At 37.6% G+C, this 22,207-nt stretch overlaps 1 protein-coding gene and 1 non-coding gene across 2 annotated transcripts in view; one reads left to right on the forward strand and one right to left on the reverse strand.

Annotated features, from left to right (window-relative positions):
- Positions 1-1,878: 1,878 nt before the first annotated feature.
- The window catches only part of KCTD9 (potassium channel tetramerization domain containing 9), a 33,391-nt gene continuing 13,062 nt past the window's right edge, over positions 1,879-22,207 (reverse strand). Inside the window, exons 2-12 of the mRNA XM_049769472.1 lie at positions 22,046-22,167; positions 19,952-19,995; positions 18,170-18,266; positions 17,560-17,618; positions 17,233-17,361; positions 15,543-15,610; positions 15,360-15,455; positions 14,533-14,682; positions 10,566-10,671; positions 8,735-8,868; positions 1,879-3,891 (exon numbers count right to left, since the gene is read on the reverse strand). Coding sequence (XP_049625429.1) covers positions 3,775-3,891; positions 8,735-8,868; positions 10,566-10,671; positions 14,533-14,682; positions 15,360-15,455; positions 15,543-15,610; positions 17,233-17,361; positions 17,560-17,618; positions 18,170-18,266; positions 19,952-19,995; positions 22,046-22,167 — 1,122 coding nt within the window. The 3' untranslated portion in view covers positions 1,879-3,774. The remainder of the gene's footprint in view (positions 3,892-8,734; positions 8,869-10,565; positions 10,672-14,532; positions 14,683-15,359; positions 15,456-15,542; positions 15,611-17,232; positions 17,362-17,559; positions 17,619-18,169; positions 18,267-19,951; positions 19,996-22,045; positions 22,168-22,207) is intronic.
- LOC126004765 (U6 spliceosomal RNA) lies at positions 17,038-17,141 on the forward strand. Its single transcript, XR_007494022.1, has one exon. It is a non-coding gene; the product is annotated as a U6 spliceosomal RNA (small nuclear RNA).

Consider the following 22,207-nt stretch of genomic DNA (forward strand, 5'->3'; position numbering starts at 1 on the left):
AGCCTAGTATTGAGCAGTCTAATATTAACCAGTAATTAAATCAGCTAAAGATTAACACAGACATTTTAAGTTACTAGAAGGCACTCTTTTCTTTCATTCAGACTTAGTGAATTTTTTTTGTATAATTAACTTGTTGAATTTTTAAGAATGGGGTGATAAAATAATCACGCTTAAAGAAATAAATTCACGTTTGTAACCAAGGTGTTTAAATAAAAAATATTAAAAAAAAAAGACCCTAGTCTAGGCCTTGGCCTAGATCTGTACAACAACTAAGATCTCTAATTCCAGAGGTCTGAGACAACTGCAACCAAGCAGATCTTCTGGAAACATAATGAAAGACTCTATCCTAGGTTCGTCCTAGGATCATTGCAAAAACCAAGACCACCAACTACAGAAGAGTGATTAAAACAAGTGATGGAACACAACTCCCAGAAGTGTAAAGAAAGACTTCATCCTAGGCTCCATCCTTTGACCTATGCAAATACCAAGACCTCTAGCTAGAGGCATGATTTTATCATCCACGATGTAGTGGAAAGTTTCCAGACACCACCTTTTTCCCTTTCTTCTCTTAAATTGATAACTATAGCCTCTAGAAGGACTCCTCCCATTTTTTGCTTGTTTGATTTTTGCCCCATTTTATTATTTTTTTCTTTCCTTCAAACAGAACCATATAAATTGAACCATCTTGTTCTGCCTCACAAATTGAGGGGGAAATAATGGAGGGAACCAAGACCAAACAGTCCTTTGAACACTAAGTAGAAATAAAAAATAATGATCAGACTTACACCAAATCCAATGACAACAGAATCAATACCCAATCTACAACGTGTTAGACACAGAGAGGACCATATATACTAGAAGCTTGGGGGGTAAAGGAAGGGGATATGGGATGCATGCTGGGAACAGGGGTGGAGGGAGGACAATATTGGTGGTGGGAATGCCCCTGATTCAATGTCATTATGTACATAAAATATTACTGTGAAAGATTTGTAATCCACTTTAGTCAAAATAAAAATTTTAAAAAAATTAAAAAAAATTTTTTTCTAACACTAATCTAACCACCAGTGTGATCCTCCTTACCTAGTACCCCATTAGAGCTGGGGTACTGAGCTGATAGTACTAAGCTTTAGTGCATATATGGCTGCATGGTCTAGGGGCTATAGAGCTGGAATGTTTTGGTAGTTTGGGAATGTTTGGTCATTCAATGAAGTTCAGTTGAGCTGTTAAGGGTGTTGGCTGTAGATGAAGGCTGCAGTACCTTCAGGAAGAAAGAAGATTCAGTGGCACAATGACATTTTTATGTTAGGAAGTTGTGGGTGAGGGCTACTGGATTGATTTGTAAACCAAACTTAATAGATAGGGAAATAAAGAACTTAAAAATGTTTTAAAGAAATTCTAAAGAAATGCTCATGGAAACATAGTACTCAAAAAGACATATTTTAAGTCTATATCATGGCACTGGAAAAGAAATTTTAAGATTCTACAGTAAATTAATAATAAATAAAAATCAGCATATGCATTCTCTAACCCCTGATATTTTTGGATTATTCCTTTTCTATCTACTGATACAGTGTATTATGTTGTCTGTGTTGCATATATATATATATATATATATATATATATATATTTTTTTTTTTTTTTTGGTTTTTGGGCCACACCCGACAGTGCTCAGGGGTTACTCCTGGCTGTCTGGCTCAGAAATAGCTCCTGGCAGGCACGGAGGACCATATGGGACACCGGGATTCGAACCAACCACCTTTGGTCCTCGATCGGCTGCTTGCAAGGCAAACACCACTGTGCTATCTCTCCGGGCCCCAATCTTGCATATATTAAACAATCCTTACATTCCACCCCCCCAAAAAAATAAATTCACATTAATACCATGACTTGTGATATGCTTTATTTTCTTTCCACCTAGAACTTTCAGGGCTGGTCATCAATACTTAAAGCAAGACAAGAAACGCCTTCATTACATTTCGTGTTGGTCATCAATACAGTATACATTATACCCAAAACCTGCAGTTTTCTAAGCATACCATATAATTCTTCAAATCTCTTCTGCAGTTTTAGGTTACGTCTACAGAGGTACTCTTAAGTAGATGAATAGTACATTCTATAATTACTGAAAATATAGTACAGAGTGAAATGATTTAAATATAATTTAGGCACATATTGATTATGAAAATAGATCTCTCAATACAATACTTTCTGTCTTGATAAAAATAATAAAGCAAAGAAAATAATTCATTTCTGAAGTTGCTTTCCTTTATCTGTAAAGGTCTGGTCTCCCACTATGCATATGTAGCCTTTACTGTAAGGAAAGCTTTGCATATGTATACATGGAAGAAAAAGCCACATAAATACTGAAGACATGTCATCCTCCCAAAGGAGACAAAATGATTTTAATGATTCATTGCCTCAAACCGATATACATCGGTAGAATTCAGAACCAATTTGGACATAGCTTCTATCCCTGCTCTTGGGTAGACATAAGGACACCAGTCATTAGTAAGAAAGTATAAACCCCATCTCTGCTACCACAGAGATGATAACTCAAGAAAATCAGGCTGATGTATTTTTTATAAAACCGAATCAAATTTAAAAATATATTAAAAGAACCACAGGTGATAACTGGTTGGTATTATGTCTCAGGCCAGTCAAATATCTTTATTCTGTATTTATTAGGTCTTTCTGATGACTACACCCCAACTCAACTGCAAAAATCTTTCATTCTTACTGCAGGATGTCAGTTGAAATTATGCTGATTTCTAAAAGACTACCCTACCACATTCACTCATATTTTATTATTACTTTGAAGTAGATTAGAATTTACTATCTGTTACTGAGCTGGGCTTGCTAAAATGACTTGGCATTTGAATTAAATGATATTAATAATACACCTGGGTTTTTGGTCTTGAAGCATCTCCCTATACTTTTTTTTTATTATTATTATAGAAGGAAACAAGGCTAGCAGCGTAAATCAATAATATTGGTGCTGAGTGGAACTTACTTTGAAGGAAATCCTAAGGAATGCTTAGAAGATGCAACTGAAGGAAGTCTTTCTCCACATGGAGAGTTCCACTTTCTGCTAACAATGGTGTATTTCCATTCACTGTTTTAATCAGTAAAAGCAGAGGGAATCTTTAATTTAGCTTCTATTTTATTCTAAAATATAACCAGAGGGCATCTTTAATTTAGCTTCTACTTTATTCTAAAATATAACCATTATAAAAAGAACCTGAAAAGAAAAATCTGATATCACCATATTTAAATGGTGTCATAGGTTAGGGGAAGTGTCACTAAAGCTATTTATCAACCTGAACAACTTTCAAAATCTCCTAAAATATAACAACTTAAATACACTGCATTTAGCGATTCAATAAATAGAATTGCATATATTGTGCTTTTCATAAATTAAACTCCTCAAATGCATTTCAAACCAGGATTACATTTCCCCATCATCTGTATTTGAATGCAAATTATAATATATAGAATTCCTGGTCACAAAGCCAGGAAAATTCCCCAGCCATACTCAAAAGGCAGCAATATAAATGAGTTTCTCTACATCTATTACATGAGTGCTTCTCTGTTCAGATGATCAGGGGAGATGGTCACTTTCCCCCTTATGCACCATTCAGAACAACATAGTCCTCTACATGTTTTTTTAATTCCCTATCAGTGTTATTTCTTCTAGGCAGGAGAGTGGGATAAGCAATTAAAGTGATAGAACATTTTCAGCCTGGTGTCTCTTTCAGCCTCTTCTAACAAACACTCTCATCTAACGCTTTGGGACATGTGCAGCGGTGTTAGCATCTCCTCAAAGATGGCGCCTTTCACGTTGGAACCTCTCAGGTTGGCTTCCTGCAGATCACATCCAGACAGGTCACAATTCTGAAAGGCAAAAATAATACTCAGGTAACTAAATAAGAAGTATCACCTCTCTCTTCACCTCTGAGGACAACAGAATGTCAGTACAGGTGGGTAGAAGGGAAGCTGTTTTTATTTAACTGCAAAGACTACATGGTAACTAAAGGCAAGCAGAAAGTCATATTAAATAATACCAAATACAAATTAACTAACTGTGCTACTACTGAGTGTAGGCATTCACACGTAGCTGGATCTTTTTTTTTCTTCTTCTTCTTCTTTTGCTTCTTTTAAAAGAGGCTGCTATCCTGCTGTTGAGAACTATAAAGAAAAACTATTTTCTGGTGTTTGTGTGTGGGATACTCAAAGGTACTAGGCACCCTTCCCACCCTTCTGCTGGTATGCAGCCAGCAGACCTGAGACTGGTGCTGCAGGGCTCCTCTCAAAGTAATGCCGGGATCATATGGAACCAGGGATTGAGCTGGGGTCTCCTCACCCCTGTGCAATCTCCCAAACACTTAAGGGAGAAGCATTTTAGTTTATTTATTTTTGTTTTGGGGGCCACATTGACAGTGTTCAGTAGTTACTTCTTGCTCTGAGCTCAGAAATCATTTCTGGTGAGCTTGAGGCGAGCTATTGGATGCTGGTGATTGAACCCAGAACCAGCTGCTTGCAAAACAAATGCTTTATCTGTTGTACTATCATTCTGTCCCCAGTAGAAACATTTTTTTTTATTGACTGAAGTTCATTTACATAGAATTATTTACAATACATAGTGACAATGAATGAAGGGCATTCCCACCACCAAATATTATCCTCCCTCCACTTGTTCCCAGCATGCCTCCCACATCTCACTACTTTACCCCCCAGAATCCTACTGCAAATGGTCGCTGCCTTACAGCTTGTTATAGGTTGGGTATCTATTCTGTTTGGTGTTCCACTCTGGTCATTTTTTTATTTACACTACATGTTTATATAACTGGTCCTGGTATCATTTTTCCCCCCTCAATTTATGAGGCGGAGTGATTCAAATTACGCTATTCTGTTGGAGGTTAAAAGGTTAAGGAAAAGAGGAGAAAGAATTTGGAATCAACTACTAAAAAAAAAAATCACCTAATAATATTCACAAAAGTGGAAAAGAAAGAAAAAAGTAGAAGAAAAAGGAAAAGGAAGATAATATCAAAAAACAAACAAAAAATAAAACAAAACACCACCAGAAAAAGTGCTGCAGTGGCAGGGTTTGTGTTACCCCACTTTTTTTTTTTTTTTTGTGGGTATAGGCACAGCAAGTATTGGGGAAGGAAGGAAATTTCTGTGGCTTAAGAGATTCAGGGTTTCTCCATTCTTGAAGCATATTGTCATGGGAACAACCACTGGCTCCATACCTTCTCATTGCCATATCCCAGGGTTGTTTTTCGTTTGTTTGTTTTTTTGTTGCTTTTTGTTTTTGTGGTGTCAGGAACCTTTCTTCTCTGTTGTGGATGAGAAAATAAGGCCACTATAGCAAGCAATCTTGGTATTTGCGCAGGTCCTAGGACAGGGCCTAGGATAGAGTCTTTAAGGTTCTAGAGGTACTGTTCCACCATTGTTGGTGTGTTCAGTTTTCTGTATCATGTGCTCCATGTTTTTGCTCGTTCCCTAAGCTGAAGTCTAGGAAATTATGGTTCCAATGGTTCTGCTCAGTCTCTGTTGTCAGAATTGGGCCTCTGTACTAAGAAGTCTTGATTTTTGTAAAAGACCTGGGCTATAGTCTAGGGTAGGGTTTTCCTTAATTGTCTCCAGGTAGGTTCTGTTCAGTCACAGTTGTCAAAATCAGTTTTCTTTAGTTAGTGCTCTTATTTTCCATAGTTCAAAGGACGATACTTCTTCTGATTTCCACTTAGTGTTAGGTGATTTGATAGGACCTCCTGGTCTTAGGTCAAGTTTTCATTTCCTCGCTGTCCTCGTTGTCCTATTAACACTGGCACAAGAATATCTCCCAACCCAGCTTAGTTCCTGGTGTTGTTGCATGAGTTTCAGTTCTACGTCTGGGATCTGGGATTTGAGGATGAACTAACACTGTCCAATCTCGTGGAGACTGAGTTGTATCCACGTGACATACGTCCAGGATGGGAGGCACCCTTGTATAAAAAGTATGAGTTCTTATCCTAGAGGATAAGATCTTGTGTCTGAGTACATGATTTCCCCTTATTTACTGTGCCTATACAAAACTATGTGGTGTCCTTTTGTATTGCTGGTGCTATTCCAGATAAGGATGACAGACCACACGTACAGTATCTGTGGTGTGGTCTAAGCTTTTATCCCAGGCAAGACGTTTTCTATGTTTTTGACCAAGCAGCATCAAAATTGGTGAGGGTAGAGATAATATGTATATATAAAAAAATAGATTATAAAGATAAAATTGAAATATATAAAGAAAAGGAAATTGAGAATAAAAGGGAGAAAAGGTATTTGAAAGAAGAAAGTGATTGGGGAGGCTATCTGTATGTTTAGGAATACATATCTTAAGATAAATTTTTAAAAAGGTATTAAGTTAACGTAGGCAATATAGGCCTCCCAATTAGGTCTTCTGACATATTATTGTGGGGAGCGAAAGCCAAGGTACTTTTTCATATCACAGACTTTGGTCTAGAATATATGATTTGCGGCATTTCAGAGTCCTATAGTGTCCTTGAGCTAGGGGTTTTGCTGCAGCTGAATCCGGTATCATGCAACGATCCACAATTTGAAGAGGGTGAGAGGGGTCACAAGCTTGAGACAGGAGGCTTATTGGTTGTGGTTTCTTGCTGAGACACCAGATGAGGGATTAAGAGGGTGTCTTTCATTGAGGAGCTGGATGGTGGTCTGTTGGGAAGGAGGTTGGTCTTGGTGCCTAACGAGTTAAAAACTGAGGGTAAACAGGGTTAAATAAGGGGGAGATAATAAATCCAGGTTGGGATATGGGGGGGGGGTAGAGAGGTTTCGGGTGTGGAAAGGCAATATAGAAGAAGGGCTCTATACATTGTATAGATAAAATGTTTAAGGCTAAAGCTCTGTAGTCAGATAGGACAACTGTATAGAAAGTAATGTTTACTTAGACACTGACTTCAGAAATCTATTTCAGTGTTATCCTCCATACATAGTATATTCCATTTCCTTACCTACAAAAAGTCAAGAGTAAGAATATTTTTGGACTATTTTAAAAAGGGTATATGTCGCGCGATTGAGATAAATCTGCTTTGGCTAGCTGTCCGGGGGTTCTTTGGCTAGCTGTCCAGTCCAGTGCTCACCACATGCCAGTGCAAGGGACCAAACTCCTGGCGTGCAGCTTCTCCAGGCCCAGCTCAGCCTCGGTTGCTTGCGAATAAATGGATGGGGTGGAGTTTTGCTCCACCCCATCCCATCCCCCAAGGCCCAGGTTACCAGATCAGGCCATGAAGACCCTCTGGCGTGGAGGAGTCTGGGCCCCCAGACTGACTGGCAGTCCGGGGGTTCTTTGGCTAGCTAGCTGTCCAGCCCAGTGCTCACCACATGCCAGTGCAAGGGACCAAATTCCTGGCGTGCAGCTTTTCCAGGCCTAGCTCTGCCTCTTTTGCTTGCGAATGAATGCCCCAGTAGAAACATTTAAAGAATCAAAACAAACTGAATTCTGGCACACACTTCTCTGTGATCCACTTTATGCCAGATTTTCTTATAAAGTTGTACTATTCAGAATCACAGCAACACATATGGCTATTGATTTTGATTTTTGGGTCACACCTGGTGGTGTTCAGGGGTTACTTGTGGTTCTGTGCCCAGGAATTAATTACCCCTGGTGGGGCTCAGAGGACCATATCAGATTCTGGGGGTCAAACCCGAGTTAGGGAAGTGCAAGGCAAGCACCTTCTTGCTGTGCTATCTCTTCACCACACATAGCTATTTATATTTATATTAATTAGAATTAAATTTAAAAATCTATTTCTGAATTGCCCTGTCCATATTTCGTGTGTGATGGCCACGTGTAGCTGGGACTCTGAACAATTCCAAAGACGCCCGTCATGGTCAAGCTGACTCAACTCAGCAGCAGCCATCAGGTCTTTGGCCTTGAACTAGCATATCAAGACCACACAGAGAACATACAGACCACAATTCCTGTGAACAAATGACTAGGCTTTTAGACAATCTCAAGTTGAGATTCAAAGTATATGTTAAAATTGAGATTCAAAAAAGAATATGATGCCAATTTAAACAGTCTTTCCCTGATTTTAATTTCAAACCTACCATTCTGAATTTCTCACATAATTCAGAAAAGAATCTGGTTCCATTTAATTGTTTAGAATTAAAACTTAAGAAAACACAATGGCCAGGGTGATATTGGAACACAAGCTTTTAGTTCAATCCCAAAATCTTGTAATCCCCTGTACACACCCATGTGGCTCAAACACAAAACCCAGGTTTAAAAAAAGAGACTGGGACTGTTACGAAGCAGTGAAGCCAATTCCTTATAATATCATGCCAAAGTGTTGAACTTTGTGCATGAAAAACAAGGAAAGAAAAATGAATCAACAGAGGCAAAATGTTAGAACTAATGAAATGTCAAATCTGAAGATGACACCTATGACTTAGGTTAATGAATTCTGTGCTGGAATTCACCTTTGTGAAAGCATCCTCCAGTTGTGTTGGCACTGTATCCTGCTGTTTTCTACCAGCTAACTACTTGTATGTTTTTGTTTTTTTTTTCCAATCAGAGCTTGAGGGTTTGCCCAAGGGACCATATATGGTATGGGGAATCTGTTTTGTATAAAGCAAACACCTGATTTCCTGGACTATCTCTCCAGCTCTTCTTTGCTTTGCAAGAAATTTTGTATAAGATAGTTGGTGATTGTGAACTAACTGGAGATCAATGACTTACCTCTAAATCAGTTCCTGCCAGAGTTGCTCCTCTAAGGTTACAGTTCTTTAACTTGGCATTTTTCAAGGTAGCAACTCTCAGGTTGATTCCTGTCATCTGACTTCCTTCCATATCCACACCCTTCAGATTAGCACCTAGAGTAAAAAAATTTGCAGAGCAGCTAAACTTAAAAATACTTACAGTCTTCTACCTACTAAACCAGCAAGATGACTTCAAAGAGATTAACAATGACTATCTACTTTTGCTTTAGAAAACTGTCATAAGAAGTATAAGCTTCGACCTCAGAGTTGTGTGCAGAGTATACAAAGGACAGATAATGAAAGAGATGCGGGAAGCAAGAAGAGGAGAAAAGGAAGTAGTGAGGAACAGGGATAAGGGGCTTTAGTACACCAGGGATGAGGGAGAATGTTAAAGTCTATACACCCAAAGCACAGACTCAACAACACTGAAATCATCAGACCACAACTATAACCACCAAGTTTTGAAAGGTGCCTATTAAGAAGGCAGATGGGGGTGCAATAGGGTAGGAAAGAAGAGGGGCATGGGAACTCTGGGGGAGGGAAGCTGGCACTGGTGGTGCAATTAGTATTGGAATATTTTATGTCTAAAGTTTACAGTATAAATCAGAGTCAACAAACAGTGAATAATAAAGAATTCACTGTTGGGACTGGAGCAGTAGCGCAAGTGGTAAGGCGTCTGTCTGCCTTGCCTTTGCTAGCCTAGGACAGACCACGGTTCAATCCCCTGGCATCCCATATGGTCCACCAAGCCAGGTGCAATTTCTGAGGGCATAGCCAAGAGTAACCTCTGAACATCACCGGGTATGGCCCAAGCCTCCCCCACTCCAAATAATTCACTGTTAACAATTTGCTTGTTTATTCTATAAATTAAGAATATTTTAGGTGCCGGAGAGATAGCATGGAGGTAGGACATTTGTCTTGCATGCAGAAGGACGGTATTTCAAATCCCGGCACCCAACCCATATGGTCCCCCGAGCCTGCCAAGAGCAATTTCTGAGCTTAGAGCCAGGAGTGACCCCTGAGTGCTGCCAGGTGTGACCCAAAAACAAAAACAAACAAACAAACAAAAAGAATGTTTTAGGAGCTGGAGAGCTAAAACAGGAAGTAAGGCACTTACTTATTGGTCCCTGAATACCACCAGGGGGCATTTCTGAACACAGAGCCAGAAACAGCCCCTAACAATGATGATTGTGGCCCAGTCCTCATTGTACCTTCCAAAAATGAGTGTTTTAGTCTGTACATATATTTATGAAACAAGGGTGAAAGTTGGACCCAGCCTAGTAGTGCTCAGGAAACTATTCTTAGCTCTGTGCTCAGGATCATATGTGTAGGCAGCATCAATAAGGGATGGAAGCATTGCAAGTCAAGTACCTTAACTCCTGTACTATCTCTCTGGCTTCCTAGTCTTCTTCAGAGAAAATAATTCAGTATTATAGTAATTAGAACTTTTTAATAGATTTTTATAGGATTTTGATAGGAGTTTATGTCTCAGTGGATTCAGTAAATCGAAAAAGACAACTGCCTGGTTTTATAAAATTAAATTAATAGTTTTAATCAGCAAAAGAATGTAATATTGTTTGAAATGCTATATGTATTAAATATAAAAGGCTGCTGAATATTACCAATATTGGCTAGTACACAATAAGACACATTCCACTGCAAATTCTCCAAGCACGGTGACAGAAGAACTCAAGCCGCATGTAAACATGATAAAAATTACTATGTTTGTTTACCTGTAACAATTACTCTGCTAGATATTTTACTTTATGAACCATTTCAATTCAGAAAGATAATTATAGACAGACACTCACCTTCTAAATTGGCTTTAATACCAGAAGGATCTTCAAAATTACAGAGTTTCAAGGATGCCCCTTCTGCATTTGAACAAACCATCTTTACTCCCTGGAGATTTGCATACTGGCAAAGAAAAAAATTCAAGTTTTAAGGTGTTTTTTGAAAAAGAAACACTGGTTCAAACAGCAAAGGAAAAAAAGAAAAGGGGTAAATCCTCAATTTGATAGACTCTGGGTAACTTCCTGCTTAAAAGACTTTTGCATTTGAACCTAATAGGAACTAATAACTTTTTTTTTTTTTTTGGTTTTTGGGTCACACCCAGCAGCGCTCAGGGGTTACTCCTGGCTCTATGCTCAGAAATCACTCCTGGCAGGCTCAAGGGACCATATGGGATGCCAGGATTCCAACCACCAACCTTCTGCAAACGCCTTACCTCCATGCTATCTCTCCAGCCTCAGGAACTAATAAGTTTCAAATAAGTAATTATTTTTAAAGCAAATTAATAACAGTATACTGTATACAATAAAAGGGTTTTTTTGATTTTTGGTTTTTGGGTTACACCCAGCAGTGCACAGGGGTTACTCCTGGCTCTACATTCAGAAATCGCTTCCAGCAACCTTGGGGGAACATATGGGATGCTGGGATTCGAACAACTGTCCTTCTGCATGCAAAATAAATGCCTTACCTCCATGTTATCTCTCTGGCCCCTACAATAAAAATTTTAAAGCTTTATTTATTTACTTGTTTATTGATTGATTGGTTTCTGGGCCACACCTAGTGGCAATCAGGGGTTACTCCTGGCTCTGCACTCAGAAATTGCCCGACAGGCTGGGGGACCATATGGGATGCTAGGAATCATACAAGGTCCCTCCTCGGTTGGTCGCGTGCAAGGCAAACGCCCTACCGCTGTGCTCTCTCTGCCCCCCGCCCAAAGTTTTAAAGCTATGGAAGTTATTGGAGCTGGAGAGATACTGTAAGGTTAAGTGCATGCCATGTAGGTAGCCAACCTGAACTTGATCTCTGGCACCACATATGGTCCCCAAACTTGCCAGGTGTGGTCCCAAAACAAAAATATTAGAAAAGTAAACAAAAATTTGGAAGTCATTCTATGAGATCCCTTTTTCTACTTTTGTAATATCCTGGATAATGACATCATGACTGCAATATATATGAAAAGATATAAAAGTATTAAGGGTAAGAATTTCTTTTTCGGGGTCGGAGAGATAGCATGGAGGTAAGGTGTTTGCCTTTCATGCAGGAGGTCATCGGTTCGAATCCCGGCGTCCCATATGGTCCCCCGTGCCTGCCAGGAGCAATTTCTGAGCATGGAGTCAAGAGTAACCCCTGAGCACTGCCGGGTGTGACCCAAAAACCACAAAAAAAAAAAAAAAAAAAAGAATTTCTTTTTCTTATTACTGTAGAAATCAGTGAAATCTTTGCTTTTAATAATGCTACACCCACTTTTATTTTAAATGTCAGAAAATTAAAGTCAATAATTAAAGTCATTTATTTAGCTAATAAGCACTAAGCTGTTTGCTGGCACATTCTGTAACAGCCATTTGTAAACACTATCAATCTTTTTTTGTTTTTTGTTCCTTGGACCACACCCATAGGTACTGGGATTGAATTTTGGGGTTGGCCACATATAAGATAAATACCCTAACTTAACATTGTTAATCCTGAGGAAACAAACCATAGTGTAAATGTAGAGCAAATAATTCTTCAACACATAGTAAATTAATAATAACTTAAAAACAAAAACAAAAAACCTCCCACTTGGGCCAGGCAGACAGCTCAAAGGACTAAAGCACATGCTTAAGTGTGGGACACTGGTGTTCAATCCCTGGCACTGACTACTATGAGTAACCTAGGAGTTACTGCTAAGAGTAACTATGTTGGGTAAGACCCAAAAACAATCAAGAAAAGACAAATAAAGCAGAGTAAAATTTTACATTAGAAATGAAATTATGGGGGCTGGCGAGGTGGCGCTAGAGGTAAGGTGTCTGCCTTGCAAGTGCTACCCAAGGAATGGACCACGGTTCAATCCCCCGGCATCCCATATGGTCCCCCCAAGCCAGGGGCGATTTCTGAGCACATAGCCAAAAGTAACCCCTGAGCATCAAACGGGTGTGGCCCAAAAAAACCAAAAGAAAAAAAAATGAAATTATGTTAATTCATCACAAATGATTCAATGCCATAAAATTTGAACTAATACTAGGTAAATCAGTAAGTTATCTATAAAACTGATATTAACACTGGTTTGTGATCACCAAAATAGATAATGAATGCTAAAGTGTTTTAGGAACTATGGGGCTAAAGTAACAGTACAGCTAGTAAGGTGCTTACTCTATATACAGCCAACCCAAATTGTATTCCTTACATCCAATATGGTTCCCTGAGTACTGCCTGAAGTAATCCCTGAACAGAGAGCTAGGAGTAAGCCCTGAGCATAGCCAGGTGTGACCCATAAATGAAAACAAAAACAAATATAATAAAAACGGTAAGACTCAGGATGCAGAAATAGCAAGGAGTGAGGTGCTTCCTTTACATATGACTGAGCCTGGTTTGTTCCCTCACAGTGCATGGTCCCAGAGCACCACTGGGTGTGATCTTTTTTTTTTTTGGGGGGGGGAGGGGGTTTTGGGCCACACCTGTTTGATGCTCAGGGGTTACTCCAGGCTAAGCGCTCAGAAATTGCCCCTGGGGTGGGGGACCATATGGGATGCCGGGGGATCGAACCGAGGTCCTTCCTTGGCTAGTGCTTGCAAGGCGCTCTAGAGCCACCTCACCAGCCCCACCGGGTGTGATCTAATCCTTATCTCTAGATAAATTAAACACATAAGCAGCAACTATGAGACTATAAAGATTATTAGTATAGTTGCTAATAGATCTAAGAAAAATTTAAAACCTGAAAGTTATGTTACTACCATACCTATCATGAAAATTCTTTTATATGTACAATGTCATTCACCATGTAATCAATTCTAGTGCAAAGGAAATAAACTAGAAAGCATTTCAAATTACAAATAACTGACATATACACACATTTACTTCTTTTTTTGTTGTTAGGGTCACACCCAGCGGCGCTCAGGCTCTGGCTCTGTGCTCAGAAATCATGGGAGACCATTATCTGGGATGCCGGAATTTGAACCACCATCCATCCTGTGTTGGCCACGTGCAAGGCAAACGCCCTAGCTACATGTGCTATCTCTCCAGTCCCATAGGGGGAATCTTTAGACTTTAGCTCTGCATATATTCTCTAACCCCAAATCAACACAGGTAATTGTTCCATAAATATACAAGATACAAGACCGACAAAAGAATGATTCTTCTATACATATATACAGGAAACACAAATCTGTATGCACACACACGTGTAGAGATAGGAAGAGAGTAGTGGGCACAATAATGTGGTGCACACCCAGTTTATTTCAAAGGTTTTTATAAATACCCTAGAATAATAACATTTTTCACCCAAGAATGAGGTTAAACAGTAAAAAAGGTCCCTTTCAGCTTTAAAATTCATTAAAACATGTATCTCTCTTGTTTGCTGTTTCTTTGCTGCCTATTTCCTGTCTGGAGAAGCTTGTGTTCTCTCTTGAACACACATTTCTACCTCTCGGTTCCCTCACATCTTTATAAATAAATTTCAACTTTAAGATAGTTTGATTAAGCTATCTTGCATCACACACACACACACAAAAAGAAGTCCTGATACACTATTTGAGTATTTAAGTACTCAATCTATCACTAAACTTCTTAGATCTCAGTATAATGAAGGACATAAAAGTTGTAAAACTAAAATTAAAAAAGAAAAGTTGTAAAACTAACCCATTTTATTTCCAGAGCTTTATTTGATCAGTATACTAAATTATCTGTTTACAAGTAAATGTTCCAGTTAAGGGATAGACTGAATTTCTGTTCTTTGAAACTGTTCAACAGACTAAAAATCTAATTTTCTCTGTAACCAAAATTGGTTCTTACGTCAAGCACTGATCCAGAGAGATCAGCTCGTTCAAGATTTGCACAGCAGAGATTAGCATGTGCAAGATTGCAGCGACTTAAATTGGCCATTTTGAAGTTAATGTATCGGAGGTCCAAACGAGAAAGATCAGCACCACTGAAGTTTAAACCCTAAAATTAAAAAAAAAAAGGTTACAGTATTTAAACCATTCACTTCTACTGAATGTAATTAACATAGCTAACCATGAGGATTTTTAGAAGCAATTCAAAGTCCAGTCATTTGGAGTTTATTACAAAACATAATCAAATGGATTACAAGAACATAAAATAAGTGTTTTTAATGGATTTCTAGTAAAATAAATTCTACTTATACATAACATTAGAATGTGTCCTGCTTATATCTCATGCACAGAAGTTTCTTGAGAGGCATGTCTTTTACCTACTACTTGATTAATAAGTATTATCTTATTTCAGTCCAATTGTAGTGAAATTACCTGATTCATTCAATAGTTCAGTTTTATTTTTAAAGAATTATAGTTTCAAAAATCTATAATATATTAAAGTATCTGCCACTGACTCATCAAACATCACAATTCTACAACTGACTTTTAATTTTAATTGCTGCAATTCCCATGCAATACTTAAAATTTGTTATCTATGCACAATTAGACAATAAAATGGCTATCATGTTTCTTTCTTTGCCAACCATTCTGAAATTAAATTGATGCTATGACCTATAATTAAGTAATGAAAAAGGAAAATAAGGCAGAAAGAGAAAAAAATTCTAGAAGAATATAAAAATTAATATGCTGAGACAAATAATTCATGTAAAAAGTTGCTTTAATTACCTGGCAACGCAATTCTGACTTGGTTGGAGTAGCTAGCAGAAATCGTACAAATTCCTTTCGAGATATTGGTGAATGATCCTCAGGTGGTTGAGAATTCTTGAAAACAGTATTAGGAAATTAATGGAACATTTTCGGAGTATATTTCAATAAATATAACATTGACTAATGGAAAAAGAGCCTTACCTTTATTGCTACTTCTAGATGTTCAATCAATGAGTCAATACCAAAAAATCTGGCTTCTTCTAATACACCTATCATAATAAAAATGATTGGCTTTTACATAAAGCTATTATATTTATAGTACTATTTATGCTAAATTCTCATAATAAAACTAAAACTCAGAAATTATCAATATAGGAGAAAAATAATGTTCAAAAAATATATATGCATTTAATATATCAAGATATTTGTAAAACAAGTCAGAGCAATGGCAGAGAAGCACTAGTGAGGAAAACCAATAACTGAACTACCTAAGTCTGAAATAGCATGGTATATGTAGGTCAGATATTTCCTAGGCAGGGAGGATACAAAATGCAATCAATAATACAAGGAAAAATAAAAGGGGCCAAAGTGATAATTCAGCACATAAGGCACATGACTTACATGTAGCCAACACCCAGGTTTAATCCTTGACACAACTTTGTGGTCCACCCCAGTCCATAAAGAGTAAGCCCTGAGCACAGAGCCAGGAGTAAGTCCTGGGCCCACAGGTCAAACATCTAAAGCTGAGGCCTAAAATACAGTCAGGAAATGAGAGGAAAAAAATGCCATTTGAGTGAAAAGTTGCAGTGATACAAGTAACTGGAAAGGATTTATAAACAGTGCACCACTAGCTATTTTTATAATTATTATAGATGGAGAATTAAAAAAAAAAACAACAATTTAAGAGTATTTAAAACAACTACTACTTGAAGGTAAAAAAATGATAGGAATGTTGATATGAATAGTTTAGGTGTTAGACAAAAGAGTCAAGTAATTTTTTTTTGCATGGGTTTTAAAGAAAATATAAAGTGTAATAAGGCAACAATAAAAGTTTATTGAGTGTTTTGTATTTTGCTTATACAAACTGTAAAAAAGCATCTTGTATATTCTGATATGTTTGACTTGGAGTACTTCCAAAATGTGAATATTTCACATATGTTTTTTTGATTCTTGGATTTTAAAAATCACAGCCTGGAACCATAAGTTCAAGCTGAAAGAGAGCAAATATCCGTGGAAGCTGTAGAAGCAGGGGCATACAAGCCTGTCACTCTCCCACCACTTGATGAATGTGGGACTCTGATTATGGGACTACTGCTTTAAATGAAAGATGGTGTCTACACCACTTCCATGAACTTCACAGATTCTTCTGACATTATAAGTGTGATGAGGGGATTAAAAGAATTTATCTAAGTAAGTCTAGTAAACTGTAGAAGTGAGATTCTAGTCCAAGTTTTTGAAGCCAAAAGATAAGTTCTTCTTTCAGCCACTCAGATCTCAATATAATGGGGAGGTCCATAACTTTGAAGTCAAGCAAAAATTCAACTAAAATAAAAAAAAAATCAAAATCCTTTAAAATCTTTACTCATTAGAACCAAAATGTACTTAGAATTCAATAAGCATTCACTTCTACACATCCTTTATAAGTATTCAATTTTAAAAAATAAAGTATATATTCACTTTATAAAAATATACGATGGTGCTCGCTTCGGCAGCACATATACTAAAATTGGAATGATACAAAGATTAGCATGGCCCCTGTGCAAGAATGACATGCAAATTCGTGAAGCGTTCCATATTTAAAAAAAATACTATGCTACTATGAAAATGCAAACAGAAACCAAAACCATAACCTTATTAAGTATATGAGGAATTAATTACACTCGGAACTCACCCAATAAATTAATGCCATCATTTACTATGAGCTGCCCATGACGTAAGTAGTTCAAAATGGGTTCAAAGTATTCAGGGCTTCGGTCAATTAGGAAAGCTCCTCTATGATCTTGCTTATTTCCCCAGACACCTGTGTTATCCATTAAAATATGAAGAAAGCCCCCCAAGAACCAAAAAACAAAGTTAGAAATTTTTAGGAGAAAAATCATACAAGCTGGTAAGTTTTTACTGTTTGTAAAAAACACTGATCTCATTACGAGGGTAAGAGCGCTATGGTCAATACAGGTAAAAGTAGTTGACAGACATGACAACAGTGTTTGGCACTCACCTTTATCCTTAAACATGTGGGCCAGCATACTGTCGGGTTCTTTATTCACTAAAGTGCTCCTAAGAATTCAGGGAAAAAAATTGATTTCTCCATTTGTCTTTATAAACAAACATATTTAAGTCAAGAGTATACTTGATCCCAGCTGCTCTCTCAAAAAGATGCATGCTATGACCTGGTAGGAGTAATGCTGGGAAACAAAAACGTGCAGTAAGTTGCCTTTTATCAAACGCCTTTCTAACTTGGTATTTCCTTTGAATAAACAATATTAATTTACCCTTAAAAAGCAAGCTCTTATAACACAACATTCTTGAACCATTTGCACTTTTCCTGTCCCTCAAACATATGTAGTAGTCACCTGCAAATTTTAATCATTATCATTTGTGTTCTATGCTTCTATTACCTAGTATCTAAAAAGCATCTTCTAAGAACTGAACTCATGCTTTTCATGCTTTCTCTGAAGTGACTTGTTAACTATTTTCTATTCTGGCTTAAAAAATACCCTGAAAAAATGTTTTCACATCACATGGTATATTTCAGCAGCATTTCAGCAAACTGATGCGAAAGTAAAAATGGTAATGAAGTCCTTCAGTGCACATGTACATGTACCTACCGTGTAGTTGTGAAGTATCGCCCTCCAACATTCAATGTCAGCCAGTCAGTGTGAGAGCCTGCTGATCCTTCAGGCAGTTTAGAATCTGTCTGTGGATCTAGAAGTGACATACAGACAATGATAAAAGCATTAAGATTAGAGATTTGGAGATGACCACAAAAGAATAAACTAAAAGCAAAACAAAAACAAAATGCCAGGCTTGCTCTTCAAACCTGTACTCTGCTTTGAACAGGCATCTCATCTGCTTCTCTATATTTCTTTGCTTACTTTTATTCTGGAGAACCTTGTGCTCTCTTCAAAACAAATATTTCTCCTTTTTCTCACCTTTCACATCTTTCTAAGCAATTTTTTTTTTAAACAAAGAGCTACCTTAGTGGCCCAAGTGACAGCACAGCAGTAGGGCATTTGCCTTGCATGCTGCCACCCCAGGATGAACCTGGATTCAATCCCCAGCATCCTAAATGGTCCCTGAGCCTGCCAGGAACTATTTCTGAATGCAGAGCCAGGAGTTGGTGAAGTTCAACCTAGGTTGCTGGGTGTGGTCCAAAAGCAAAAAACAAATAAACAAAAAAGCTACCCTCCTTTTTAATTTTTTTTGGTTTCTGGGTCTCACCTGGCAGCACTCAGGGGTTACTCATTACTCTACACTCAGAAATTGCTCCTGGCTTGGGATGCCGGGATTCGAATCACTGTCCTCCTGCAGGTAAGCAAATGCCTTACCTCCATGCTATCTCTCCGTCCCCTTTCTTTTCTTCTTCTTCTTTTTTTTTTAGTATTATTTTATTGAATTAATTGTGATCTACAGTCCTTCATAGTTGAATTTCAGATATACAATGAGTCGGGGCCCTTCTCACCACCAGTGTCACCCTCCCTCCACCAACGGACATAGAGTGCATCTTATTCCATCACACTTTGGCTCCTGGCCTGCCAGTGTAACAAGTCCCTTTGAGTTTAGATTGTTTAAGTTTAGTTCCTTTCATTCTATTATCGTTTACTTTGGCTTGGATATTTAGTTCCTTATTTATTTCCCTGCCAATGCTTCCGAGGCCACTTGGCCCCTGGCCCCTGGCCCCTAGCCCCAGCCTTTCTTTATTGCTTTCTCTTAGTGTTTTTTTTTTTTTTTTTTTCCTTTTTGGGCCACCCCTAGCCCTCTTTCCTCTTAGTTTTATAGAAAAAAGCAGGAATATATGGTAAAATAAAGTAATCCATTTCCCAAGGTTCAATGAAAAAGGTGAGAGCCTAATTTAAAAGATGAGATAAAAAAATATAATAATAAAAATAAATGGTGTGTGCATGGCAGGGTTTTTTTTTGCATAGACACAGCAAAATGTGTGTGTGGGGGAAGCTACTAGGACAGCAAGAACCATAACCATAGCTAACATCTAAAAAAAAATGAAGCAATAAGGTATTCCTGTCAATAACAATGCAAAAGGAGTAGGAATGTATCATCAGTATGTTTAAAGGAAGAAGCTGAATCAGATTAAATGATGGACCTCAGATTTGAAAAAGTTTCCTAAGTATGCTCTTCAATTCTCAACAAGACTGGGCCACATAGATAGTACAGCCAGTAGGGCACTTGCCCTGCAGGGTGTAATCTTTGGTATCAAATTTAAAAATAAAGAAATCAAAGCTTATTAATCTCTGAGAAAAACAAAATGAACTGGGGAGAGCACAACTAAAATTATATATATCAAATATATATGTGTGTGTGTGTGTATATATATATATATACACACTTATATATTTATTTTGGCAGACAAAATTGGTTTTAAAGTCACTTACCAATAAAGGGCTCTCCTTCACACACAAACAAAACATCATCATCCCTGTGGAGATCAAAAGTTTATAAATCATCATAAAATACAGAAATTACATTAAACATACTGAATAGAGCCCACAATATAGTCATATGTAAAATACAGGTTTGCTATCAATTTATACTGCAAACAAGTGAAGTTTCTAGAGCTTTGTTTAACCTCCAGAACTGTCTATAAATTTAAAGAAAGATCAAGTACTTTTAGGATGGAAAAACAACAAATCATGAACTTTAATTAGTCTCACAGCCAATTCTTTTTATAAACTTTTATTTTTTAGTACTACAGATTCCTACTAAATTAAATTACCAGATGATCTGTGCTTTGAAAAGAACATACCTTTTCCTATTAAATATATAAGAGGCATAACTTTTAGGTAACCATGCTATAAATGTTGACCCACTATGTGATCATACTGCCAGTGAAGGTAAATGATTACAAACAATCCATAATCTCTACTATCTGTGTATACCTTCTCCCAACTATAGTAATCTTATTTTTTTGTTTTGTTTGTTTGGGCCACACCCGGTGATGCTCAGGGGTTCCTCCTGGCTATGCGCTCAGAAATTGCTCCTGGTTTGGGGGACTATATGGAACGCCAAGGAATTTAAACGCAGTCCGCCCTAGGTTAGGGCGAGCAAGGCAAATGCCCTACCGCTTGTGCCACTACTCTGGCCCCACATCTTACTTTTAATATACATTAAACATTAGAAATTGTAACGATAGGGGCCGGAGAGATAGCACAGCGGCGTTTGCCTTGCAAGCAGCCGATCCAGGACCAAAGGTGGTTGGTTCGAATCCCGGTGTCCCATATGGTCCCCCGTGCCTGCCAGGAGCTATTTCTGAGCAGACAGCCAGGAGTAACCCCTGAGCACTGCTGGGTGTGACCCAAAAACCAAAAAAAAAAAAAAAAAAAGAAAAAAAAAAGAAATTGTAACGATAGATACAAACTATTAAATATGGTATTTTCTGATTTATGTATATTTATATTTTTTTGGCTTGGAAGCCAAACCTGACGGTGTTCAGGGATCACTCATGGCAAGTTCAGGGACCATATGTGGTGCCATGAATCGAACCTAAGATAGCCACACGCAAGGTAAATGCCCTATCAACTGTACTATCAGATATGCCTGATATTTTCTAGTTTAGAAGGCTTCAATAATGAATTATCTTTTAATTTTTTTTACTTTCCTATCATAGGAAAACATTGGCTTTTTCTTAGTCTGTACTTAGGAAAAAATTAGACTGATGTAAAATTATATTAATTCATCATTCAACAATGCACTTCAACTATTCAAGAAATTTAAAGATACTGGGAGATAAATATTAAAACATTAAGATATTACCCTTTTAGATTTTAAAAAGAAGTTTTGGATCTTTTCTGCTTTTATGCCAGCTAACTTTTATAAATTAAGACAAAAATGTTTTCATTAACAAAAATAAATTTCTAAACTGCATGGTCTAATAAATATCATAATTTCTCAAATGCTTAGTTCCCCTATTTATAAAATAATAGAACTTAAGTGATTTATTTTCATTTTCAAGGTTATATTATATTAAAAGATCATTCAGATCTGGATTTAAATAAAATTAATTTAGAGCATCATTAACTTGACACCATCAATTTAAAAAACTCTTAATTTTCCAACTAAGTGAGAGGTATCTTGGGCAATGCATTTACTGATAAAGTATATAACCGTCAAAATGTAAATGATAGAACCAGTCCTTCATTTATTTGTCTTTCTTTGTAATCTTTGTTAAATTTCTTCCTGCTTCAAAATTCTGTGATTCCATGAAGATGGAATAGACACTTTGTTTTAAAGAAATAAATCATCTGGGGCCAGAGCTAAAGCACAGCGGTAGGGCGCCTTGCATGCGGCTGATCCAGGACGGACCTTGGTTCAATCCCCAGAGTCCCATATGGTTCCCCAAGCCTGGAGCAATTTCTGAGCGCATAGCCAGGAGTAACCCCTGATCATCACCAGGTGTGGTCCCAACCCCCCACTCAAAAAAAGGGAAAGAAATCACTCTGAGATACTTTATGTCCGAAGGTGACGGTTACCTGATCAAAGCAATATCATCAATCAGGCCACCTTTTCCATTGTACACGCTGGTGGCTTTTATACCGAGTTTACTGCTGGCCACAGAAAGCAAATCAGATAAAGTTCCATATACAGCAACCACCTGTAAATAAACCAGATTAATATGAATTTATGTACTGCAT

This window comes from Suncus etruscus, chromosome 3 (genome assembly GCF_024139225.1).
Source record: "Suncus etruscus isolate mSunEtr1 chromosome 3, mSunEtr1.pri.cur, whole genome shotgun sequence".
Classification (NCBI taxonomy): domain Eukaryota; kingdom Metazoa; phylum Chordata; class Mammalia; order Eulipotyphla; family Soricidae; genus Suncus; species Suncus etruscus.